At 36.5% G+C, this 27703-nt stretch overlaps 2 protein-coding genes across 2 annotated transcripts in view; both read left to right on the top strand.

Moving 5' to 3' along the window:
• The first annotated feature begins 517 nt into the window (after positions 1-517).
• Positions 518-27703, top strand: part of LOC588766 (phosphatidylinositol 3-kinase regulatory subunit gamma) — a 46413-nt gene continuing 19227 nt past the window's right edge. The window contains exons 1-11 of the mRNA XM_030996834.1: positions 518-597; positions 1278-1420; positions 2126-2260; positions 3713-3863; positions 6429-6545; positions 11195-11290; positions 12177-12275; positions 13879-14088; positions 16253-16439; positions 17946-18040; positions 20029-20131. Of these exons, the coding sequence (XP_030852694.1) occupies positions 1349-1420; positions 2126-2260; positions 3713-3863; positions 6429-6545; positions 11195-11290; positions 12177-12275; positions 13879-14088; positions 16253-16439; positions 17946-18040; positions 20029-20131 (1265 nt within the window). The 5' untranslated portion in view covers positions 518-597; positions 1278-1348. The remainder of the gene's footprint in view (positions 598-1277; positions 1421-2125; positions 2261-3712; positions 3864-6428; positions 6546-11194; positions 11291-12176; positions 12276-13878; positions 14089-16252; positions 16440-17945; positions 18041-20028; positions 20132-27703) is intronic.
• On the top strand, positions 21208-27150 carry LOC115928842. Its single transcript, XM_030996835.1, has 5 exons — positions 21208-21975; positions 23060-23202; positions 23465-23533; positions 24159-24254; positions 25055-27150. Exons 3-5 carry the CDS (start codon positions 23475-23477, stop codon positions 25317-25319), a joined length of 420 nt encoding a protein of 139 aa, XP_030852695.1. The 5' UTR covers positions 21208-21975; positions 23060-23202; positions 23465-23474; the 3' UTR covers positions 25320-27150.

Here is a 27703-nt window from a genome sequence, read left to right on the forward strand (position 1 = left end):
TCTTCTTCTTTTCTCTTTCTTCTTTCTTCTTCTCCTTTTTCTCTTCCTTCTTTTTTACCTCTTTTTTTTACTTCTTCTTTCCTTCCTTTCCTTCTTCTTCTACTTCTTCTCCTGTTTCTTCTTCTTCTTCTTCTTCTTCTTCTTCTTCTTCTTCTTCTTCTTCTTCTTCTTCTTTTTCTTCTTCTTCTTCTTCTTTTTTCTTCTTCTTCTTCTTCCTCTTCTTCCTCTTCTTCTTCTTCTTCTTCTTCTTCTTCTTCTTCTTCTTCTTCTTCTTCTTCTTCTTCTTCTTCTTCTTCTTCTTCTTCTTCTTCTTCTTCTTCTTCTTCTTCTTCTTCTACTACTTCTTCTTCCCTTCCTTGTCTGGTTGTTGTTGTTGTTATTTTTGTCTGTTCATCCCCAGCTTTTAAATAAAACCTGTATTGTAATTTAGTTCACTGCAAGTAAATTTTTAAATATTAAAACAAGTATTATTGACTACTTGTAATTTAATGCAACATTTATTCATAATATAATGTATATCTCAATTTGAATTGCCAGGTGAAGCCAAAGAGGGATTAGTCAATCAAGGAATCGTCAATCCCGAGTTTTGTCAACATTGTAAGTATCATCTCACAAAATCAATATTCCTACTTATAATACATGTACGTCTTTCGTTTGTAACAGATACTGTAATTTCAGTGATTTCTTTTGCATATGATATAGTGACTGCGTACAATGTACATTGTGTACAAACATGTGGGATGTGTTTAAGAGGATTAATGTACCATCATATGGCCCATTCTTCTATTTTGTTTTTCTTCAAAGTGGTATCACCTTAATAGTACATTAGTAATGATGATAATAACACCCCCCCCCCCCCCTAAGCACCAAAAAGTAAATTATTGTTACCCTGGGCACTGAATTTTAAGCCCATACAAGTGTGCACTATGTCCATTTCTTAGGGAGTGTACATTTGTACATGTACAGTGTACAATTGTACATGTCACGTGTGCACACCATTAATAGCCTACAAAATTATGAAAATGTGTTTGAATCAGATTTCTGTAAATCTGGGCCCCGTCTTATAAAGAGTTGATTATTCTCAAATATGTACTAAAGAGATGGGGGACTGCAAACTTGTGATTGATTAGACGACTTGCTTCTGATTAGGATCAATCGCAGCTCGTTGTCATAAGATGGGGCCCATATCAACACATAGTATTTTTATGCAACAATGATCTTCATGTATAAACTCTTCCTAGTCATGATGCTAATATTTGAATTGATTCTACTTCCAGGTCAAGATTACATATGGGGTAGTGGTGCGATAGCGGTCAGGTACCCCAACTGTCGCAATCTTTTTCACAAGATGTGCGCACCGTTTGCTGAAAAGTATGAGAAAGAGCTCTTACAGCCAGGAGATGACCCCTTCAGGGAAGAGGTGAGTGCACTTTCTAGTCGCTGCTTTGATTTGGTTTGATTTGATTTGATTTATTGATTTCTATTTTCATACTTCAAACATACATATTTGAAACAAACATAATGTCCATCAGTGTGATATAATTTATGTTTCAAAGTACAATACATGATACTCGTACTGTATAGAACATCGACAATACATAGGAGAACATTACTCACTTTTACTTTTTTCACTTTTCACTTTTTTCTTGTCACTGCTTTGTTTGAAATAGGCCATGAGTCACAACGGTCTTCCTTTAAACCGGGGCCAGATTTCTGAAAACTGGTCACTGGCCCCAATGCCTCAATATATTTCTACACAATGAGACAACGTGACATAGTTTTGTATTGACTTTCTACAAACATGTACCTAAAAGTTTGCATGTTCGGGTCAGAAAGATTATGAGAAATTTTCTATTTACACCAGGTGAAATGGACATTTAAAAATAGGAATTCAACAATAGGTAATCTTAAATAAAAACGTATCTATTATGGGAGATTGAACTGTTGCATGTAATGTTACCTGGTATTAAAAGTGACATTCTAGCCATGGTAGAGTAACAGTTACTTTTTACTTTCAACATTTATTTCAGTGTAAGCCACATCATTGTGGTGTGAGAAAGTTTATTAAAGTGATTTCAAACTGTTCATAACTTTTTTTCTAAATGATTATCTTACTCTCATGCAGTTTGTTGACTACTGGGGAGTGGAGGATGTGCTGAACTGGATGGCAGTAACCAACATGTATCGGTATGGAGAACTCTTCAGAGCAAAGAATATAGAGGGCGCTAAGTTAATCTCGCTCAGTGAAGAATTCTTACAGGTATGTTATGCTACTTTTCGCTTCCTTATCACTATTGTCCCTTGGCAAGACATTGATCTACATTTGCCACTCTCCACCCAGGTGAAGTACTGTACATTTGGTACCCGATTGGAAGAATTTCTCAGAACGCTCAATTGTATTAAATGCAGTAGAGTATTTGTATAGTATTGGTTAGTTTGTTTGTTTTACCTGACTGCTATTAAAGAAAGCTTGTGCTTGTACATGTATGTCAGCAACCAGGGGACCGATGGCTTTAAGTCCTCTCCGAGGGACTTGGTAATGAGGATTATTAAACCTTACCAAAAGGCACTTGGTTTCGAACCATCATGCTACATGTACATGTATATACATGTAAATGAACATATAATTATTATCAATGTTATCACATCTCTACTATCAAATTTGTTTTGAATAAAGATGATGTTTTATTTCTGGAATTGAAATTGCAGTTTATCCTTTTGATACCATTTGATTTGGTACAGGTATGACATTCATTTTTCATAAACCGTAGCCTGAGTTATCCTGGGCTTGGTATCCTATGGGTTTCAATGGATTACTTATTGAAAAGTTTGATCCATTAGTAAATTCCTCCTGCAAGTGTAGACTGGTGGGATGATAAAGCCTCAGTGAGGTATGAGATGGTAGACCATAGTGTTTTTTAGACTGTGATGTCACTGATGTGTGTAATATGCTTTACACTTTCATATCTTATAACATAGAGCTCAGTGAATATGCAAAGGACTTTTTTTTTTTGCATGCAGTTATTATGTTCATTATGTACATGTTAAACAAAAAACACTGCTGCTGTTTACCGCTGCATATCCTAAATGAACCTTAAGAGACCTTACAAACACTGAAAAGAAACTGCATGTGCATACCACCAATACAATTATAGTATGCTAATCGATTACACACATAACTTTGATGGATTGCATTACAAAGGATTGCTTCCAAGAACTGAATCATCACCAAAAAATGTTCTTTGAATTACATTAGAGGGAAGTTTGAATGCCAGCAATTAATCATTTTTTTGCTGTTGCAAGTCAAATTAATAGACATACAGAGCCTAATTTTCCATCGTTGAAATAACACCCTACATGTACATGTAGCTTAATGATATGAAACCAAGAGTGCTAGGAGTGACTGTCCTAATATGAAATTGTTTTGAAACTGATTCTCAGTCATAATCATTTATCAGCCAAAACAGAAAACAATTTGAGTTTATATATTCAATTTTGCCAAAAGAACAAAAGTAACTTCTTTTCTATGGTATGGAAGTAGCTGAATAAATACACCTGTTGCATGTACATGTAGTTTACATGTAGTTTACATGTAGTTTAAATTTAGTTTACATGTAGTTTACATGTAGTTTATGTGTTATTTACATGTACATGTAGATGATAGTTATTAAAAGAAAACATGCATATATATATTTCTCTTTTGTGACTGCAGTCGATCAGTGTCCTTGATAAGTTTCATCAGCAGTGTATCCTGATAGCCCGTGACGAGCTGTGCTGGGGCAAGTCTAGGACGAGAAGCGGTGGCATGGCACCTTCTAGGAGCCAAGCGAGTCAAGGAGATACTCCTACTACAATACTAGATTGTAAGTACAGTCATAACTGCTTAAGTGACCACCTGTATAGAGCGACCACCTGTCTACAAAGACCACATTTTTAGTTTCCCTTGAAAATACAATAGTTTCTCATTACCTACAATACCTGATTGTAAGTACAGTCAAACCTGCTTTAGCGACCACCTGTCTACAAAGACCGCATTTTTAGTTTCCCTTGAAAATGGTTTCTCATTGAACAGTACTAAAGGAACCTGTACACAAAGGCCACCTGTCTACAAAGACCACATTTGTAGTTTCCCTTGAAAATGATTTCTCATTGAACGGTACTAAAGGAACCTGTACACAAAAGACCACCTGTCTGTAAAGACCACTTTTCTTATACAACAGAAAACCTAAATGATGTATTTTTTGTATCAATATTTGTCTTCAAACACATTTTTTGGAGGAAATCTTTGCAAAAGTGTGTCTTGAAAGACATCCTCTTTTACATCATGATACAATTTAAGTGAAATTTTACCATCAAATTTGTGGGGCTCCCAACACTTTAGAGGGACTTTAAAACTACTATACACGTCATATGCTGAGTACACCTACATTGTACTTGCTATTAAGACCGGATCCTCATCTTCTTAACAATAAATTTCCTTGTCCAAGAGAATAAACTGTCCATGGATACTGCTTTAATGCTTGAGTTCTTTTCATTTTTGAAGGACGAATTTCCTTCTTTGCTTGAGCAGACAAATGAATGACCTCTAATCACACTTTTTATGTGGTTATTAACACGTATTCTTCGAAGTTTCACTTCTGTTTAAAGTGCTGTTGCTAAGTTGTAGGAAAACATTGTAGCTGTAGCAGTGTAATGACAATGACCGGGGTAATAGTACATTTGTAAAGTGCTTAGAGACATATGTATTAAGCGCTATATAAAAATTAAATATTGTTATTATTATTATTATTATTATTATTCCTACATGTATTTGTCCAATATTTTAGAAAAGTGTATCATATCATTTGTTAACTTAAAGGTGTAAATATCAAAGAGTCTTTGCAGACATCCGTGGCAAGGCCAATTAGTCGACTTGAGTTTCTCATATTTATCCTTATTTGTTTTCCTATTATTATTTTTTCTTTTCTACTTCCTTTCATTTGAAAGCAGTACAGTACATGTTATCGTAGATGAGTTTCTCTGTAAAATGGATTGGCTGTGTTCTTGTTTGGTTATTTTGAATGTTTTCATAAAGTAGGGGGAAAGACTAAAACCGCCCTGAATGGTTACACTTAATAGGAGGGAATTTCCCTTGTGATTTTTTTTTTCTTTACCGTCCATAAACACCATCCACAAGTTCAACTGAATACCACCATATAAACTGAACTGACTGACTGACTCAATATACTTAGCAAACAGAAGACTATCAATTCCTTCTTACCATCAGAATCCTGGTGTAAGAACTTTGGAACATTATTCCTTTGGGGCCTTTGAAGAAATCCCCTAAGAGTTGTTCCTATTGCGCAATAGCAGAAGAGTAGTATGTACATGTACATCAGATGCACTCATTGTCACTCAATCAATCTGCATACTTCATAGATGTGTCCATATACAGTGATTCTTTACAGTTTTTTGGAAGGGGTTTCAGAATTAAATTTAGAGTGGGTATGCATGCAACAACTTTTTTGTTATAAGCACTAGAAAATTAGCCCCTAAAACACTTCTGCTTTCGAGAAAAATTGAATGTAAAAATGTTTATAAATTTCAAATCACTTATACGGCCGTACAATGGTAGCTGAAACCATAAAAATCCTAGAATATGTAGTTGGGATATATAATTTCCAAACAGGAATAGCTAATCGGTTGATTTTAGTCAAGAGACATTGTTTATAGCTTAATTAATATCTTGACCTAGAGAGGGAGCTACATGTACATGTACAGGTGTATACAAGATAAAGAGTTTATTATTTACAATTTCATAACTTTAGACTCAATTTCAACCGCGACAAGAATCACTGAATACTGTAGGATCACATATGCTTCCAATAAGTTCGTTTGAACCAAATTCATGACCCCATACCAAAACTTTGTATTACCGTTAATGTACAAAAAATGAAAATGCTGAAGATATGGCCATGACCATGTCTTCTACGGATGATAGAACTCTGAAGATGGTGAAAGTGCATTGAAGATTTAGACCAGTTATGGTCATGCGATTGCATTGTGAAAGAAACGTTGTGGAATCGACCAGAAAGGGTTGATCATCTAGCATATAAGAATTTGTGTGTATTGCAAGGTTCTGGAATCATCAAAATGATAAGAAATTTGGCTAAGTCTTGGTAAAGTTACAAACATTGTACACAGAAAGATGTACCGGTATATGGGACTACACAAACATGTGGCGTAAAAATCATACCCCAGATTTTTACATGCCATATTTAGAATATGAAGGCATTTGAAGAGCCATGCTTTTCGTGGAGCATGTTTTATCTGATGTTCTTCCACACTCGCATAATAAGAATGGTAACCTTCATAATTTATATTTCACCTCTCCCCAGAACTCAACCTTCTCTTTAAATAATGATTGTATTCTGTTTTGTCTTGCCCAGGCACCCATCCAAATACTGAGCATAGGCTAAAAGAAAGGACATTCTCTACCATGCAATGGTGTGATAAATGTGAAAAGTTCATGTTTGGTCTGGTACAGCAGGGTCTAGAATGCTCAGGTATGTATTCAACAAATCTTCATTCTTTTTTCTTTTTTTAAATATTTTTTTGTAGTGTTGTTGTTGAAACTATTTTATGGGTTAAAAAATGAATCCCCCCTGATCATGCAGGCAATAGGCCATCAATCCTTTGAATATAGAAATGAACCTTGTTTCAGATTTACATGTTCAGATTCATTGTATGTATTCAGCAAATCTTCCTTTTTTTTTTTCTTTCCTTTTTTGGGGGGTGTTGTTGAAGCTATTATATGGGTTAATATATGAATCACTCAGTTCAATCCTTTGAATACTGTATATAGAAATTAACTTCTGTTTAAGATTTATATGTATACTGATGTATTACCATACACAATTGTACATGTACCTGTATTTTATCTTAGAATTAAAAACTCATCAAGCAACAATCTTTAATAGAGCAAGGACCTGATTTCATTTGCTGAGGATTGCTGATACAAATTTATTTTCTCTTTTATTATCTAATCTCGAAAGTCCTCTCATGTAGCTCGAAATCATCATGAATTTAGTTGTATTCTAAAATGTTTAGCAAAAAATGGGAAAGTTCCATGAATTTCAATTGTTCAGTGTATTGTAAGGGGAGTAGAGTTTAAGTAAATGTAAGAAATTCAATCTGCATTTACCCAAAAAGAAAAAAAAGGGGAAAGTAATGAAGCGATACAAATTCTAGTTTTGGGAGAATGATTTCAGTTTTAATTGTAACTTGTCTCTATCATCTTGCTGCCATCATAAGCTTGACCACCTAAAAACGTATGTTTACCGTCAGAAAATCAGAAAATTACTTGTATATAAAATGCTCATAAATTTTGTGAGTGGTTAAGATAATTATGTGAAAGTTTCATGCCGCAATCAGTTTAAACACAGCTGACGCTCACATCATTTTTGCAATTTGCCAAAGTTCCTTGTAGATTTTCCTTTATGTTGATTTATTATCATGTGTAGATGTGACATACGATTGCAATTTTAAGATTTGTTCCATGAAGAGTTCCTGATTGTAAGATAATTATAGGTTTATCTACACTGTGCATGCGTGTCAATGAATGAACATACATCTGCTTTAAAAGGCGTTGTCTCTAGTGTTTAGTTTCTAGTGTATCAGTAATCGCATCACAGTGTTTTCAAGTCTCAAAAAAGAGGAATGAATCTTATCATGTGTTTACTTTTGTGAAAAGTATTTTTATGACTAGCTAGGCCATAAATATGCACATTACCGGATAGTGGGTAACAAAGTCTATTTTAGAGCATATGTATTGTTTATATTGGAACTGAAACGTGAAAGTTCTCTCTCTCAAAAGGCGGTGTTAATAGTGAAATGACTACCTTATTTCAATGATATCGAAATTGGCAACTTTCCATATTTTTTGTGTGATCACAGTTCCAACTATACTCTTAGTATCAATGAAATTCATTTACATTATTCATTTCAATGTATTTCAATTCAATTTATTATTTCATTACAAAAATCACATACAATGAGAATTATACTGGATCATTAACACCGGATAAACCGATTGCTTGAGGGAAGTGGGTGGACCTATAAAACATACATGACAATTACGGTACATAACATTAAAAATTCACAATATAACAAAATGCAATGAAACATCATGAAAGTACATGTACATGTGTATGTCTCAACATATTTATGGCTAATTACATGTGTGTTAGTATTTAGCATTGAATGCAATTTAGCCAATCACAACGTTGATACTAATGGGAAATTATTTTAAGTACCCAGAGAATGATGTCAAGGATTTCACATTGTCTGGTAAAATTAAAACATTTGCAAGGTTATCATTTCAAGATTTGATATTTCCGTGCCAACTTTAAGATCTCTTTATGCGCTTGTTGAAGCCAGGCACAGAGTTGAGTTCACGCCAGGTAATTAGGATACAATACTGAATGCTAGATTGGCCAGTCAGTAAGCGATTGTCTGTTCTGTTGAGTACGATGCCATACTTCCTACTGCTCTAAGCTCTCCTAGTCTTGTTGTGTAATACATATGGAATGCTAGACTTCCTGGAAGTATGTTCCTTCCTGACTGAACTATCTGGTAGATAGACCTGCACAACTATTCGGTCGATGATTGCGCACCTTGACTTTTTAACCTAGGATCATGATTCAGAAACCTCCGCGGAGGAATACCTGTGAGTCTCAATTAAAAAACGTTTTTTTATCTTTGTGAAAAATATGAAATTATTAGTGTTTTTTTTTTATTGAAGTGTAGATCATTAGTGAAGATTTTTTTCAAGTAAATGGAAGATCTGGGGGGCGTTTCATGAAACAATTAGTCGGAGGTTTTCACTGACTAATATCATGTTCACCGACAATTTAGTCAGCGCTGACTAAATTTGACCAATCACAGTCCTGGAAAATAGTCGGTGACAAAAGAATTGTCGGTGAAAATGATATTAGTCGGTGAAAACCACCGACTAATTGTTTCATGAAACACCCCTCAGGGCCGTGTCTTTAATATAAAGAGTTGATATCAATTGCAATAATGTAAGAGATAAGAGACTGCAAACTTGCGTTGGAGGACTTGCAATTGAATTGGATCAAATGATTGATTTAATTGGATCAATCGTACCTCTTTATAAGACGTGGGCCTGAAGCCTCTAACGAGAGAGAAAATTGCGTCGTTGCTCTTGAAACAGCGTGTACATACATCATACTTGCATGGTGTAGGACTTGGTTTAAAAATATGTATTACGTACGCAAGGTGTATTGTCAAGGCTGTTGTACTCATCATCTACAGTAACTACAAATACGTAATGCCATGAGAGCGTCTGGTTGGAAACTAGTATGTTCCCGGAGGTGATGGGAATATGACTATTTTCATGGGTGGCACAGCCCCCAAAGGATAATGGTTGTATTCACATCACTGAGGGTAGATGAAGGAAGAGCATGTGTATTTATAATCAGAAACTTTAATATTGGCATTATGTATTTGGTTTGCATCTGTCATCTTTAAGTATTAAAGCCAATATATCTACTGATTTTTAGATGATCATCTTCACACACAAACATTTATTTAGAAGTAATGAAAGCATGTTATGTCTGTATATCAAAGCATAATGATGACATCACATACTAGTGCCTTTAGAAAACAGTAGTAAAACATACATGTATATAAAAACATTCATAGCAAACAACATCAAAATGAATGAACGGAACGTTAATTAGTAGATTTTATAAAATTGTGTTTTATAAATGCATACATTTCCATGACATTCAATTAATGTACAGTCGTGTAATCATACAAACTGAACATAGGATTATTTGTGAATGGGGTAAAGATTGTATATTCAACCTATAATGTAGATTTGGGGATTCATTGCATGCATTGAGTAGCGAGGAATCTCATAGATGTCTGAAACATTTGACTTCAGCAGAAGAACATTGTAATAGAGATAATCATAGTATGTGTGATGTACTAGAATACTACACCTGTATGTCATTGCAATTTACAGTGTACGTGGATATTCCATCGTTCATAGTCTTACATGTACATGTATGTAGTCACTGCTGTCCCTAGATATTTGACCCATTCAGAGTTGCTAACCATTACGTTTTTTCCCGGAATTATTACGTTTTTTTCTCCAAAATATATAGTTTTTTTTCCCACTCATGTGCTACATGAGTCAACCAAATGCCCTAAAAATAACCCATTAGCTCTCAGTGTATATTGTCTATGTGGCATCGGTTACATATGTACACCCAAAACCAATAACAAATGGGGGGACAGGGCTTTTGCTAAAATTGCACCCAAATTATGGAAAACTTTACCATCACAAATATTAAAGACAATCATCATCAATTGAAATATTTAAGAAGAAACTTAAACACCATTTGTTTATGTCCTAGTTTTAATATTGTATAATTATTGTGATATTGTACAGAGCGCCTTGAGCAGTCTTTTAGAATGGATATGTGTGCTTTATAAGTTGACATTATTATTATTAAGCAAATAATTACCGTTGGTGAAGGTGATGTAGCTATCTTTCCGAAGCGAAGCTGAGGAAAGATAGCATATACATTCAGTTTGCCGAGGAAGTGATAGTTTGCCATCGCCTGAAACCAAAAGGTGATTATTTGCTTTATATTCCGCATCGGAAACATTTCACTTCTTCCGTCATTTTAGAGCAACAAGTCATCAATCAACAGCTAGCAAACAGTGTACAATACGTACAGTGCATGCAGTATGGTGGTGTGACCATATAGTTTGCGCGTGACCAAAGTTCGCGTATTAACACTAAAAGCGCTTAAAGAGGAGAGCAATACGCAGCGTATACAATCAAAGTGCGTTGCACTGTGTAGATAGTACTTCTATCTTCAGTGAAAGTGCATTGCACTGTGTACACAGTGCAAGAACTTTCCTTCTCCCATCAATGATGGGCTAACTATCTTTCATCACATGATTTACTTTTGACCAACCGTAGAGCAAGATTCGTAGTACATGTATGTGGAATATAATATTAATTATCAGCAAAAGAGAGACTGTGATATAAAATGTGATAGTTTATGACCGTCAAGATATACAATACCGGTAATTTGTCATGTGATCTCATATAGACCAATCATGTTAGATTCTTGGTATGTGGGATATAATGTTTACTAATGTATGTTTCTTACAGACTGTGGATCTATCTTCCATCGTACATGTGCAGCTACTGGTCTTCCTAGATGTGACCCAACGGGTATCAGAACAAGGAGAGATAGTGCTATACGTGGTAAGTAGCCTATCTTGTTTGAATGATTCAGTAACATTGCTTCAGATTCTGAAACAATATCCTGGATTTAGCTTATGCTGCAATCATAATTATAAAGCTTTAGGTCAGTCAGGAACCCCATGACTTTTACCAGTCTGAATATCAAGATATTAATGATTGGAAATCAAAATCAAATTTGGCGTTTTCCTAATGGTCTGGTCCGTGTTAGAAAACCCACGCGAGGAAGGGCCTTTATTTTACAGCGAGGTGTAGTTGAAGGCGCCGATTGTGCTTGTGAACTTGTCGCAAATGACAAGCATTTACGCTTTCGACAGTGGTCTAGAAACTAGAAACAAATTTTGTCTAACTTACATGTTATTCATTATATTTATTTGTATGTTTCTTTGTATTGATATGAAAAAGTGGAAATAAACAAAACAAACAAACAAACAAACAAATAATAGTAACAATGTCGTTTTTAAAACTAAAGATGACAGAAATCCTGCCCATACAGGTAGTGTTGTTCTAGTTTCTGAGTGGTGAGTCAACACACCTTGTATGAATGTGTTGGGAGACATTGCCAGGCACAGCGCCAGGTGAAGGGGCATAAATCGACACATTTTTTTTTCTTTTAGTTTTGTACCTGTGTATAAGACCCACCCCCGGCTTTCAAAAAAGAATTGGCGGGAAAAGGGTGCATCTTATACAGGGAGATTTTTACGGTACCTGTATCTGTGAAGTGATATAATGTCTTGTGTAGCATTTGTCCCTCTAACTTGTTCTTTTTTTTTCTTCTATCCAAGAAACAATGATTTTTATGCAATCTTTCAACTTCTTTCATCGACAGTACAGTATGTATGTGAATGCTGATAGCGATTTTGTTTTCTTCATTTTTTTCTTTTTTTAGCCAATGTGTTCAGCCAAAGCCTAGCAGACCAGTTTGATCCATCTCGTTCACAAGCGCCTCTTGTTGTCATCAAATGTGTAGACGCGATAGAAAGCAAAGGTTAGTCACATCAAAAACACTTTCAATGCACTTCAATCCTTGTTTTGATAATGTCGTCATTCTTTGGAAATAGAAAGATGGAAAGATGGGAGTATGATTGATAGATTTAAAGGGTAAGATAAGGAGAGAGAGAGAGAAGGAGAGAGCGAGGGCCAAAGACAGAGGGAAGGAGAACGAGAGGAGAGAGAGAGCAAGAGAGAGAAAAGGAGAAAGAGAGAGAGAGAGAAGAGAAAGAGAGATGGAGAGAGAGAGAGAGAGAGAGAGAGAGAGAGAGGGAGAGGGAGAAAGAGAGAAAGAGAGAGAGGGGGGTGGGTGGTTGCAAGGGGGTATATCAGAAGAAATTGGAGAAAAAGAGAGGTTGACATGGAAAGAGAGAAAGAGAGAGGGTGGAGAAAAAAAATAGAATTAGACAGCAAGATGAGAGAAACGTATAAGATAGAAAGAGAGAGAGAGAGAGAGAGAGAGAGAGAGAGAGAGGAGAAGAAGAAGAAGATAGAGGAGAGAGAAATACATGTACATGTAGGTGTAGTGAAAGGGAGAAGGGAAATATTCACCTAAGATCAGTTTCAAAGACAACCAGCATGATGAGGCGAAGTGAATTATGCCAGCGACAAAAACAGGATGGGGGCTATTATATGGACATCCTGCCCTCGATCGGGAAGACCTTCCCCCCTTCTGACATTTGGAGAGTAATGAAGTTTAGCATCTCAGACCGACGCTCCAGCTTGAGCTGCCAAATGTAAAGGGAACAAAATATTCCTTGATCCTTGTTGTCAGAAGTGATTTGGATAGAGAAACCGCATCTACGGTAGTTGTTTTTCAGTCTGTGCTGCAAGAAGAGTGCTGAAGTGACTAAACCTCACTTGTTCCCGAGAGATTTCAAAGTGGAAAGGGACAAATAATTAATTTCCAAGTTCATAACCTTAAAGCAGTTCTGGATGGTACAACGTCATACTTATTTATACTTTTTTTTAAAGTCATGTTGAGATGTTATTACATTTTTACTTGAAGATTCTAATAGAATTATTAGAAAGAACTGAAATGCTTATTGACATGTACATGTTTATTGCATTTATACATAACATTCTTGATTTGTTCTTAACAATTTACTACTTTTCTCAGTTTGTCATGGTCATCATTTTTTGCTTCTTAAAAATAAGACGGTATAAACACTGCAATCCTGAAATGCAAAATAAAAAAAATAAAACAGTAAATAGAACAATAAAAATAGTGAATATAGGTGAATGATATTTTTGAAAAGACAAGTAATATCCAGTCTTAGAGCAGACTTGTAGTCTTTTAGATTTCAAATGTTTTAGGCCGTGTTGAGAGATGTTTATAGGTGTCTTGGTCGAGTGGATATGTCACCGGGATCACTAATTTCCTTTGGCAAGACATTAATGTACATTTGCCACACTCGACCCAGGTGAGGTAAATGGGTAACTGGAAGGATTATTCCTTGAAATGCACTGTGTGCTGATAACGGCTGCCAGGGCAAAAGCTAGGGTAAAAATGTCCTAATTTTATATGGACGTTATAATATTATGTGATATGCGCTATACAAGAACTGAATATTTCATATGGCCTTGTTTTGTTCTGATAGGTGTTGGAGAGCGGGGTTTATATCGAGTATCTTCATCGACGTCAGCCGTCAACGATATCAAACGCAGCTTCAACGAGAACCCCGATGCTGTCGATCTATCCCGTTATACCGATGTCCATTGCATCACTGGTGTACTCAAAAGATATCTCAGAGAACTGCCTAATCCTGTCATTCCAATTGAAATGTACGACGGTCTCTTAGCAGCACATAGTGAGTATCAGGGAAGATCCTGTAGAACATGGGGAACGCCTCTTCTGTGTGGCCCCTCCCCTCTCCCCCCTCCTTATTGTTGCCTAATCCAGTCATTCCAATCAAAATGTACGACGGTCTCTTAGCAGCGCATAGTGAGTATCAGGGAAGATCCTTAAGTACCTGGGGAGCGCCATCTCTGTATGCCCCCCTCCCCTCTCCCCCTTGACCCCATCCTTATTTTTGCCTAATCCAGTCATTCCAATTGAAATGTACGACGGTCTCTTAGCAGCACATAGTGAGTATCAGGGAAGATCCTTTAGTACCTGGGGAACGCCACTTCTGTGTAGCCACTTCTGTGTAGCCCCCTCCCCCCCCCTCCCCTCTCCCCCTCGGACCCTCCTTATTGTTGCCTAATTAAGTCATTCCAATTGAAATGTACGACAGTCTCTTAGCAGCACATAGTAAGTATCAGGGAAGATCCTTTAGTACCTGGGGAACGCCACTTTTGTGTAGCCCCCTCCCCCCCCCCCCCCTCCCCCTCGGACCCTCCTTATTGTTGCCTAATTAAGTCATTCCAATTGAAATGTACGACGGTCTCTTAGCAGCACATAGTAAGTATCAGGGAAGATCCTTTAGTACCTGGGGAACGCCACTTCTGTGTAGCCCCCTCCCCCCCCCCTCCCCTCTCCCCCTCGGACCCTCCTTATTGTTGCCTAATTAAGTCATTCCAATTGAAATGTACGACAGTCTCTTAGCAGCACATAGTAAGTATCAGGGAAGATCCTTTAGTACCTGGGGAACGCCACTTTTGTGTAGCCCCCTCCCCCCCCCCCCCCCTCTCCCCCTCGGACCCTCCTTATTGTTGCCTAATTAAGTCATTCCAATTGAAATGTACGACGGTCTCTTAGCAGCACATAGTGAGTATCAGGGAAGATCCTTTAGTACCAGGGGAACGCCACCTCTTTGTGGCCCCCTCCCCTCTCCCCCTCTCCCCCCTCCTTATTGTTGCCTAATCCAGTCATTCCAATTGAAATGTACGACAGTCTCTTAGCAGCACATAGTGAGTATCAGGGAAGATCCTTTAGTACCAGGGGAACCTCTTTGTGGCCCCCTCCCCTCTCCCCCTCTCCCCCCTCCTTATTGTTGCCTAATCCAGTCATTCCAATTGAAATGTACGACAGTCTCTTAGCAGCACATAGTGAGTATCAGGGAAGATCCTTTAGTACCTGTTGAACGCCACCTCTGTGTGCCCCCCTCATCTTCCTCATTTTTTTGTTCTGTTAGTGTGGAAGAAAATCATGGAACAAATATCTTCTGAAAATTATCTTTAAAGCTATTCTTGAGCTCTGGTATGGGCATCGTATGTTCAAGAGAACATGGCTATTATTCATTCTGGATTGTTTATCCTGCAGTAGATTGTTTGTTTGAACTAGTAAAATAAAAACAACCTCACAAAAACTTGCTGGAAATCATCTTCAATAAAGACCACAACTCTCATTTGCACATAGTGACCTGTGTTTAATAAGCACATGGTGTCGGGCCTACTTACCCTGATTTCCTTATCTTTCTATGCTCATTACTCAGTCCCTACACATTTTCTACCATATTTGAAATATGACAAGAAGGACTTAAAGGGTATGGGACCAAATTTTCATGCTACGTTTGTTTTGTCCCATATGCATTTCTGTGTATAACACACATGACTATTGCATGACTATTTCATTATCTTATCATTTTGATGATTACAATATTTATGTGCTAAATATTCAACCTTTTTTACTTACACAATACAACCACACAAACACAACAAAACTTCATCTGTAATTGAAGATCTATGATAACACCAATACCGCCTTCGCAGATAGTCTTGGGCTCTTGTAATGACCAAATAATTCACACAGAAAAAACGCAAAACAAACTTACATTTGATGTTAAAAACTGCAAACATTAGGAATTAGTTCTGTGCCACATTAAAAATACTTTATATACACCCAGGTAGATTCTACGACAACGATCACTGAATATTGTAGGATCATATATGCTCCCAATATGTTCATTTGAACCAACTTCATGACCCCATACCAAAACTTTGTATTACCTTTAACAATGTTGCAATTTCATTGAAACTGATCAAACTTTGATTAAACTTTGATTGCTTCATGTGCTCATATCATGGTTGCAGGAACTGTCGACAAACATGTCCGCATTGCCAATTTGCTGGCCTGCGTTGAGAAGCTTCCTCCAGCACACCATTCAACTCTGTACTACCTTATGGCTCACTTCAAGCGAATTACATCTCAGATTCAAGCCTGGCACCTAGCGGCAGTCTTCTGTCATATACTACTTAGGCCCCCTCAACATGAACTCATGTAAGCTCAATTTTCTTCTAATTCAGTTAGAGCCCCTCTAAGGTGTTGGGAGCCCCAAATGTGCCAAAAAATTGAGAGCAAACTTTCACTGAAATGTTATCATAATGTTGTAGAGGATGTCAATTAAGACACACTTCTGCAAAGATTCCCCCCCCCCCCCCCCCCCGAAAAAAAAAAAAAAAAAAAAAAATGTGCTTGAAGACATATATTGATAAAAGAATACATAATTGAGGTTTTCTGTTGTACCTGTAAGCAGAAAAATCTAAATTTGGTATTCTTTTATCAGTATTTGACTTCAAACACATTTGTTTTAAAAATCCTTACAGAAATGTATCTTAGATGACATCCTCTTTCACATTATGAAACAATTATGATACATGCCAAGACTCCCATAAATCTCTTTAAGAATAGTGTAGGTACACAAACGACCTTGCTTTCCCATAAACCTGTTAATAGTAAGTTTCAGTTTCACATGGATGTAATATTTTATTTCTAGCTAGACATGAAGTGAATAGCCTGAAAGGGAAAGTCCCACCGCATTCTTGTTCTAGAGCTTTATTCCGTCATAATAGGTCTATTTTTATTTTCAATCTATGTTTCATCTCTTTATTAATAATTCGCTCTCTGTGTTAGGGATTCCATGTCGCTAAGCTGTATTCAAAATATGAGTTTCAGGTACTACTTCTGTTAAGAGATGTCGCAAGTTTAAATACATTTCAATTAACAATAAAAACGACTTATAAGTAGACTACGTGGCGGACCTGTACGTGCTCACATAGAATAGGGTCTGCATGGATTCCAAGGCTAACTTAGATTTTTTTAAAGATAGCAAGTAGTTTCTGGCACCGCTATATTTAGTTTGAACATACCTGTATGATCAGTATAATACCTACATGTTACTAACGAGTGTCATCTTCATACCCTAATTTCTCAGACTCTGTGTTGCCATGGTAAATCCACACTATGTAAGAACCAAGGTTGCAATGAGCTACGGGGCGATAATTAACCTTTGTACCAGAGCTCATTTGAGATCATTCACATAATAGTTTGTCCTCTCACTCTGACTTGTTCAATAAAAGGCCTTGGGCATTTCTTTTCATGATAATTTCATCTTTTTGATTCACGGTAATGCATTGAAATTCTCTGTCCATTGGCTTTGTTACAAGGTACAATAATCTTACAGTTACAATGCACATAGAACATAAAAACGAATCACATTAACGTTTTACAATGTTTATACATTTGCCTACCTGGTACATGCATATGATTATTTACTTACATATACAAAATGCATTTTATGAATGCATTACCATTGTACATGTATCTTAATGTTTTTAATATACATATTGGTTTCAGAATATTGAAATAATAATAATATTTTCCTGGTATAATATCATGATATTTAACTATTGAAATACTTTGATGTACATATCTACATAGTTATGAACTGTAAAATTGAAGGACATCAGATTATAATGAGGGTTGTTTGTTTGTTGATGTTTGTAGAAATGTTATCCGGAATACGAATGATCACAAGGAGATTGTGAACACTCTGATTGAACACGGAAGATGGGGCAACACATCGGAGGAAGATGCACCAGGTAACTTATCACATATGTACCAACTTAAAGTTTACCAAAGGTTAAGGGCATCGTTTAACAATGTTAAATCTGAGATGCACGGCCCTACGTGTTATGGGTGTCTGTGATATGGTGTAATATTGACGCCCTAAAAAAGTTGTGCTTCAAAATGATCAAGAAGTGCCTCAAATTTTTTTTTAAATCTTTGAGTGACTAGTTTTACCATACTCGTTTCCCCCAATCGACTGTAGTGTTATGGGAACTGTTAGGAAAACGTGAAATTTGGTTACGATGTCATGGGCTTCCTGACTGACCTAAAGGTTTATAATTATCATTGCAGCATGAGCTAAATCTGGGATTTTGTTTGAGAATCTGAGACAAAGTTACCGGATCCCTTTAAAATGAATAAGCTTTTCCGTCTCAATTGACACCAAATTATGTGTATTTTTCCACACTTCATTTCTCCTCCTTGCCCTGTCATAAAATTGTTTATATTATGGGATCTTTGGTGCAAATCAACTGATGAAAACATCTTGGTATTCTCACCATTGAGCATCAGAGGTTGGCTGCTAGACCTGAAAACATAAACAGTATGAATGTGCTGTTTGATACTTTTCGAACAAGGAAGAGGATCTAGTTTGTTTACGCTGTATGAGATTTCATTATTTGTTCATTAATACAGTCGGTCAACATAAGGCAAGAGTTGTAACTCTAATACTACAAGGAGAAGAGAATTATTTTTTATTGGAGTGTTGTTGGATTTCAAAGGTTAATTGGCTGTATATGGCATGCCCATTGAATCTTTCTGTAATGAAATGTTAGATCAGTGATTTATGATTGAAACCAGCTTGACACTCGAGGGGTTCCTCCCCGACGGGCATTCATGAAGCCACATATTGGAATAGAGAGACAAATAAATTCTTAAAGGGATGGGGTATCTTTGCCTCAGATTCTGAACAAAATCCTGAATTTAGCTCATGCTGCAATCATAATTCATAACCTTTAGGTCAGTCAGGTATCCTGTGACTTTTACTAGCCGATCGCCTGTCTGATTATCAAGATATTAATGATTGGAAATCAAAATTTCATTTTTCGTTTTCCTAACGGTTTTTTATAACATTACAGTCTAATGGGGAAAATGAGTATGGTAAAACCGGTTACTCAAATATTTTTACTTTTTTTTAAGGCACTTCATGATCATTTTGAAGCGCATTTTTTCTAAGGCTCCAATAATTCACCATATTACAGACACTGATTACACGTAAAGGTAGGGCCATGCATCTCAGATTTAACATTGTTAAATGATGACTTTAATGGTTTACATTTTACAACCAAATCAACCCATAACCTCATCATAAAGAAAACATATCATTCCACTTTTCTGTGATGCATGCAGTAGTAGAACATTCAGATACATGTACATCTATTCTTGAAATTGCATTATGCAATATTATCTGCACACTCGTACATGTATTTATGATGAAGTATATGATGTTCATGTACTGTTAAAGATAAATGTGAGTTATGGTTGTTTTTTTAAAGTGAATTCTCACAGAATCAAACAAAACATTCACTGAATGTTCAAGATTACAAATAAATGTCATTTGCCAAACAATTTTGGTAGAAAATGTATACTGGCTGAGTAATGAGCATAGAAAGATAAGGAAATCAAGGTAGGTAACCCCGACACCATTTGTGTAGTCCCATCTACATCTTTCTGTGTACAGTGCTTGTTACTTTACCAAGACTGGGCCAAATTTATTATGATTTTGATGACTCCAGAACTTTGCAGTACACACAAATACTTACATGCTACATGATCGACTTTTTCTGATCCATTCCACACCTTTTCTTTCACAATGCAATCGGATGACCTGTATTTGATAGGCCTTAGTGTCCACTATGTATTCCTTAACTGTTGTAAATGATTATAATTGATTTGTTATGTTTTGTTGGAAAGAGAAATAAAATTGAAATGAATTGAATATTTCTATCTTCTTGTTATTCAGAGCCTCCCCCTAGGAAGAGCCCAGGTGATTATATCAGCACCGGTAGCACCGACTACCCAAAGTCTCTAAACGATGCTGAATGGTACTGGGGAAGTATATCAAGGTAAACATTATCTTATCTTCTTATATTCTTTTGCTTTTATTTCATTGTGTCCATGGCTCTGCTCCACAGTACAATATTACTTTGATGAATATATTTACGTTCTGTCCAGATCTTTACGCTCTAAAAACTCTGGATTTCTTGTTCTTCCTAAGCTCAATACTATAAAGTGGGGAGAGAACCTTTGCCCCGGAATGCCTCAAGATATGCCTACATGTATATCATTGTAGACCAGTTGAAGTGTTTAAAAATAATTTCAAAACATATATGTTTAATTTGGCATATAATTGATTGTTCTATCATTTTTGTATATTTTAACTTTATACCTCTGTTCCTTTATAGTTAATACTGCAGATGCTTTTATGCGATCTCTTTTTTAATTAGTCAGGGATTAGTCCTTGCTTTGGTCAATATTTAAGAATACCAGCCATAGTTTCCAGGTTGACTTTTTTTTGTAACTTGTCATTTGTGATTTTCTCAACATAAACAATAAATAAAAAGGAAAATGAGAAAGTAACTCTCTGATGACTCGACTGTATTTTGTTGATTTTGATGGGATGAAGATATTGCTGCTTGGTGCTCTATACAGTGAGTCCCACAAAAAACGAAACCGAGATTTATCGATGTTTATCATAACTTAATCACAACTATGATTAATAAATGACACATATTTGTAAAGCTTAGATCCTCCTCTTTTATTCGATGCAACTCATATGATGCATATCTCATGCATGAGTGATTAAAAACAATTTGAAGAGAGAAACCAAAAAGTCATTTGGCGGGCGGTATCTGAATTTCAAAGAGAAAATCACATTTCTAGAAAGTTCATTTTCTGCCCTTTCATATGACACCTCAATCAGGAAAAATTAGCCAGGAATAACAAAGTTCTGTTTGTAATGCTAAAGTTAAAGTAATGCTTGCATTTCCTTAATTTTATTAAACAAATTTGTTTAAATGGCTAACTGCCGTAGCAAAATATAGAGTTGACAAAAGACTTAACTCTGTTTCGTTGATGATCAGCCATGCATCAAGTCTTTCATCTTCTTTGTGCATGACTGATCGTCTTGGAGTCTTGGAGTTAAAGGTATAGTTGAGTATTGGTAATTTCCAAAGTGCCCCTCCAAAACAGATTTGGTTTATTTCAGTACCATATGAAAGATCATCGAAAAAAACATGGGAGATGATAATAATTCCAAATCAAATGCTCTAATTGTTGTGCAATTTGCTTTCAAAACATTATATAAAAGTGTTTGACGTCCGGACATCACTTTTGACTTTCGACGATTTATTTTTTGAATTTACGTGTTTAGCTCCCTCTATGTCATTTAACAACCAGCGTATTTACAACGAGTGTTTGAGTTCGTTGGTACGTACAGTACTACAGGTAGCTAGCTAGCAGGCGGGTATCCGACCGCGCGCTAGTAATACAGTACAGCTGATCAATTCCAATACGCTGCTTTCACGTAAAGTATAACACACACAGCTCATATCAGATTATCACCGGCGCCGATCGAACGTTAGACAGCTACAGACAAGCTTTGATTGAAATACGATAACGAGATCGAGATTGGAAAAGGAGCTCGAGGTCACGGACGATGGCCGACTCGGACTCAGCTAGTGCTAAGCCTAAGGACAAGGCTAAGGCTACGCTAAATCGGAATAAGACTAAGTAAGACGGTAAGAGGAAGGAGAGAAACAAGCAATGGCAGCTCGACCATCCGGCCCAGAGGAGGCGCGGGAGTGGCTGTGAACAAGGCCAGGGTACGGCGGAGAAACTTCGCGAGCTGCAGGCGGCCTTCTCGTTGCCGAGTCTAGAGGATGCAATAGACATGCCAGCTCACTGAGAGGTAAGTTGAAATGATATACGCCCCACTGCATTGGGTAGGCCTACCGTTTTAATTTGATCTAGTCTAGAGACTAGATGCATGAAATCGGCAAATTTAAGAAATTACGTTTTGTTATCTCTTGCCTTGGATTTTTAATTCAGATTTCATGAATCATATGATATTGATAGTCTAGCCTAGGTCTACAGTAGACCGAAAGCTTCAGTCTCTATATCGTCGGTTGTTCCACTGAGACTACGTCTGGCTCCACTAGACCTCCGGATGAATTTGGTTCAAATGAAAATATTGGAAGCATAGGTCTATGCGATCCTACAATATTCAGTGAACGTTGTCGCGTTGAAATCGAGTCTAAAGTGATGAAATTGTAAATAATAATCTCTTTATGGGGTATACTATAACTCTCTCTCAAGGTCAATATATTAATTCAGCTATACAACAAGCTACAATTGACCGATTGGCTATTACCTTTTTGAAATTATATATCACAACTACATATTCCGGGATTTTTATGGTAGCACTAGCAGCTACCGTTGTACGACCGTAGGCGCTATTTTAAATTTATCAAAATTTACCGGGAGCACCGGTAAATTTTTATATTCAATTTTTTTCGAAAGCAGAAGTGTTTTAGGAGCTAAATTTTCTAGTGCTTATAATACTTCCACAGGGGCATCCAAATATATCAAAATTGTAAAGAATCACTATCCACCCAATTTTCAAAATTTCCCAAAACTTTGTAATAGACCCTACCTTTAATGTCCCTCGTTACAACTGCAGTTTTCTTTGTAATGATGACGTGCAGGGCTAGTCAACCGGGTAAACATCCTGCTCTTTTTAAAAGTCGACAAGGTTATACTATAGCTTGCTTGAGATGTGACTGTCTCATCTATATTTATCTCTACCAAAGAGTGTCTCAACTTCACATACATGACAGAGAACCAATGCATCAGTTATTAGTCATGCAAATTCCAAATCTGGCTAGCTGTGATAATTATTAGAGAATGCCATCTTCAAAATAATTTCTTTTGGTGATTTAAAATCTGAATGTTTTTTACTTTGTGAATGACTTTCGTTTCTTCACTTTTTACAGATATGAAGAACAGACAACACAATCCATCCCCAGCGAAGAAATTCCAAGCAGCAGTAGGGGAATTAGCAGGTGAATAGTACAAGTCACCTTTGACCGCAAATTCATGGAGAACTTGGCCTACTCTGCTGATTTGCTCGCTTCAGGTAGGATTCTGTATACATGTACGAAAGGCTCTGTAAATTGAGAGGAATTTAATGAGAATGCGTTCATTACGTACATGTTTGCAAGATTGAGCTCTTTTTTGGTTATGACCTATAAAATTGGGACATATCAGCAGGTCAAGATAATGCATCTTATTTGCTCATGTGTATGACATGGGATTTTCAATATTGATTTTGTGGTATGAAAATAATGAAATGCCCTATCATTTATATCAGTTTTTATTTTGTTTTCATAATTCCTTAGGCACACCAGCATGCTCGAGTGTTTCCACAACCATATACTGATGTATGCTTCCAAGCGGTATTCCTTTGAGTAAGTATTTTTAGTATCATTTTGTATGTTTGAAGTAAGATTGTCTGTGGAAAAGTTGAAACATATCATTACAGTACGGTTACAGTTACAATATCATATTTTGAAGCAAATAGCAAAGTTAATGAGAAATTATGAATGACATCTATATAAATGCTGAAATCACTTTTGGATGCATGCAGAGTCTTGAAACAGCAGACTTTGTATCGTACTTGTGTCGGTACCTGATGTTAAGTCAAGTTGGAGTGGTTGTAGCAGGGAAATGTAACTACCTTTAATTAAGAGTCAATAATTTACAACACAAATCCAGAACTGAAGTGAATGGCTCGTATTCACAAAGGAGGTTTGTACAAACCATGGTTTGGCCAAGGTTTACATCTATGGAATGCCATTTGTAAACTGATGGAGAAGGAATGTAAACTCCATACTTGTTAACAATGTTAATTTACAATTTACGGTATGCGAGCAGCATTCCATAGATGTAAACCATCGTCAAACCATGGTTTGTACAAACCTCCTACAAACCTCCTTTGTGACTACGGGCCAATGAGTCTGAGATTTGTCTAAAGCATTTACTATTCATTCATCATGGTAGTGGTAATACCAATTGTTTGTCTTATCCATCCAGCTACCCAGCAAACCGGGCAAGGAATTTGCTTGCGGTCATCGACTACATGGCACACAAGGACAGGCCCGACCAGATTGATGAACAAGGCAATACAAAGTGAGTGGAAATTAGAAAGAAAGAAAAAAAGGTTTTCTTTTCTTTCTTGTTTTTCCTATTTTTATTTGTACATTTTTTTTTAGATGGACAAGGCAATCCAAAGTGGGTGGAGTAAAAAAAAAAAACATGATTTTTTGTTTTCCCTGTGTAGTTGGACAGGGCAATCCGAATTGGCAGTTCTTTCCCATGAAATTTATCAATTTTGGGGAAATTATTAAATATCTAATTGTCCTTCCTGGGAACGCCCCTTTTAAATCGCCAAAATATGACGTCATCTAAAGAAGTTGTCCCTGTACACGACGCACATCTAAATTATGTAGATGACGGACTGTAAGCTGATGGTTTGTCAATCATGCTGCTGATTTTGGACCCTAAATGCGGACTTGGATTCAGTGTAATAATATACTTGGTGTGTAATGCAAGGTTCTGGAGTCATCAAAATCATCATAAATTTGGCAGAGTTTTGGTAAAGTAACAATCACTTACACAGAAAGATGTATATGGGACAACACACATGGTGTCGGCCTGTCGGGGCTAGTACTACCCTGATTTCCTTATCTTTCTATGCTCATTACTCAGCCAGTATACATTTTCTTCCAAAATTGTTTGGCACATGACATTTATTTGTAATCTTGAACATTCAGTGTAAGTTTCGTTAGATTCTGTGAGAATTCATTTTCTTTTTTTACCAGAACTCAAGTTTATCTTTAAGAGATATGAATCATTTCCAATTGACAAGAATGAGTGTGCATATAATGCAACTTGTTACATTTTGCATGTTCTTTTATTTTATGATACAGATATGTTGCAGTATGGTCAAAGCGTGCCAACAACTACGTGGCCCGGAAGGAGAAGGTCCCCAAGACCTACCCCTACATGTATGTACAAGGACTCATCGGTGCGATACTGGAACGCAGAGAACAGGACCAAGGACCACTGTTCTCGAAGGCTGTTCTGCTCCCTGATGACCCTAGACACACAAGGCCCCGGCTTGCACCATTTCCTCCACCACAAGTTGATGTGATCCTAGCCAGGAGACTAGGCCGATTAGAGAAATCCATGTAATCCTCTGTAGTGAACATTTGGGATTGTCTGACTTGAGAACTGCTTTTTTTCGAGCAGAGACTAAGGGATCCAAATGGCGTCCTTCCGTCCATCCTCCGTGACTGTACACAAATTTGAATGAAGTCTAATGTGAAATCTTACCTGCAAAAATCAATTAGGGTTGCTAACTTTCCAACCCTACATCTGTTTGTAACCATACTTGATTGGTAGATGCCCTTTATTGGCCTCCATGATATTCTGGAGTTGAAGGTCACATAAGTAGGTCAAAGGTCAAATGAGGTTCATTGTTGCATGATTGCATGCAAGACTCTTAATCGCCTCGATTTAATTTGTCCATGTGGCATGTTTTTAGGCTATCTTGAGGATTGGTTGGAACTTAACATTTTGGACTCATTTGGTTGCTAATGATTTTGTGGTCCGGAGGTGAAAGATTGCATGGCTTAGCATTACGAGCATGTATTCTTGATATGTCAGAGACCCTTTGACAAAATACCACCAAACTTGATACTAGAGTGTCCCTGGGGATCATGGGGATGTGGTTATCTGGAGAAAAAAAATCACATAACACATGATATACATGTACCAGAAATAAATTGTTATTGTTGCTAGATTAGCCACCATGCTTGGCACTTGTATATTGTATTACAATAAGAGGTTGGCAAGTTTACAAATGGAAGAAATGTAGGAATATAAAAGACAAATTGTGACATCAGTGTATAAAAGCTCTATGTGATTTATACAATTCATAATTTGTGATAAAATCAGTGCTTGCTCATGTGGAAATGGTGGATATTTCAATTTGTATCTATTTGGCAACCTATATTCCTTGAAGAAGTTACGGTAGTAATTATAAAATTTACAGCCAAGAGGTCAAACCATGAGTCAACAATGTGTTTGGTTTTAGTGACTGTGCATGTAACTGAGGTGACAGTCGATCATGAAAAAGACTATACTTCGGAACCTGTTGAAAATCAACATGGACAGAAGAAAGATTTGTAGAATATCTTATTGTAAATAGTCTTCATTTTTTATTTAATGCAATCAATGTGACTAAAATAATGCAAGCGAAAAAGAGAAATGATCACAAGACAGCAAAACAGTTGGTTTCATGCATCATTTGAATCAATGAACGTGAATCAGCTCAACGCCAAAGTATTGCGGTTCAAGGTTATACCATCAAGAGATATGCTGCCTGTAACTACTTTGTAGTTTGAAAGGGTGTATAAAGGAATAAGGATACAGTTGGGCAGGCGAGTCTTTCTGTTGGTCTATTGTAAAAAACTGGGTCAAATTTTTTTGCAAATTGTAATAAAACTTGGTATACCGATTGACCCGAGGGTGTGCAAGACACATTTGTTGTGTCTGTCTGTTAAGGTACCTCCATGGTAACCAAGCTTTGCACAAAGAATACAATTTTGTTTTAATAATCTTGTGGAGCATATTCTTTCCAAGTTTTAGCAATTTTATAGTTTTGGTATCTTTGATGAGGCATTATAATAACAGTATAAAACTCAATGCATGTGCAGTGTGTAAAATAAGTATGTGAGCAAACTATTGGAAGTAGTTTGATCGATTCATATGAAACTCAGTACTCACAACGCAGAATTGTCTTTTGTGTGCGTATAGGACATGACCAGTTTTGAAATGTCTGTGCTATTTTTTTGAAAAACCTTATGTTGGATGTTAATCACTTGAGGTGATATTCATAGTCGAGCATTAGGGAAGATGAAAGACATATATGTACCTAACTATACTTAATTTTGTGCTGAAACTGATATGATTCAGGATTTGAGATCGATATGGAGTATGTATACATGTATACTCGTACACATTAAGGAAAAGAATCACTCAGACAATTTTTAAAGCATTTATATATAAAGTAAGATGTGAAACTTAAAAGATAAAACCAGTTATGGTCATGCGACTGCATTGTGAAAGGATTGTTGTGGAATCGATCAGAAAAGGTTGATCATCTAGCATATAAGTCTTGGTGTGTACTGCAAGGTTCTAGAATCATCGAAATGATAAAAAAATTGGCCCAGTCTTGGTAAAGTTACAAGCACTGTACACAGAAAGATGTATATGGGACTACGCACAAGTGCGCGACACATGCGTTATATCTATCAAGTCCAAATAGATATAATAATTTACCAAATATATCAATTAGTAGGCAGTTTCTCGGCAAAATTTGTATGATCACGTACTAGTCAAAACATTGTGTGCGGGCAAGCACTGAATCAAATGACCGGGGTAATGGTATATTTGTCAAGCGCGTAGAAACATTACTGTTATAGATACTTTTCTTTGGTAAACTTATCTACACATTGCCTATAGAGTATGTCAAGTTTTTATGAAAGACACAAGATAAGATGTATATAAATAAG

The sequence above is a fragment of the Strongylocentrotus purpuratus genome, unplaced genomic scaffold (assembly GCF_000002235.5).
Source record: "Strongylocentrotus purpuratus isolate Spur 01 unplaced genomic scaffold, Spur_5.0 spur5_scaffold_3, whole genome shotgun sequence".
NCBI lineage: Eukaryota > Metazoa > Echinodermata > Echinoidea > Camarodonta > Strongylocentrotidae > Strongylocentrotus > Strongylocentrotus purpuratus.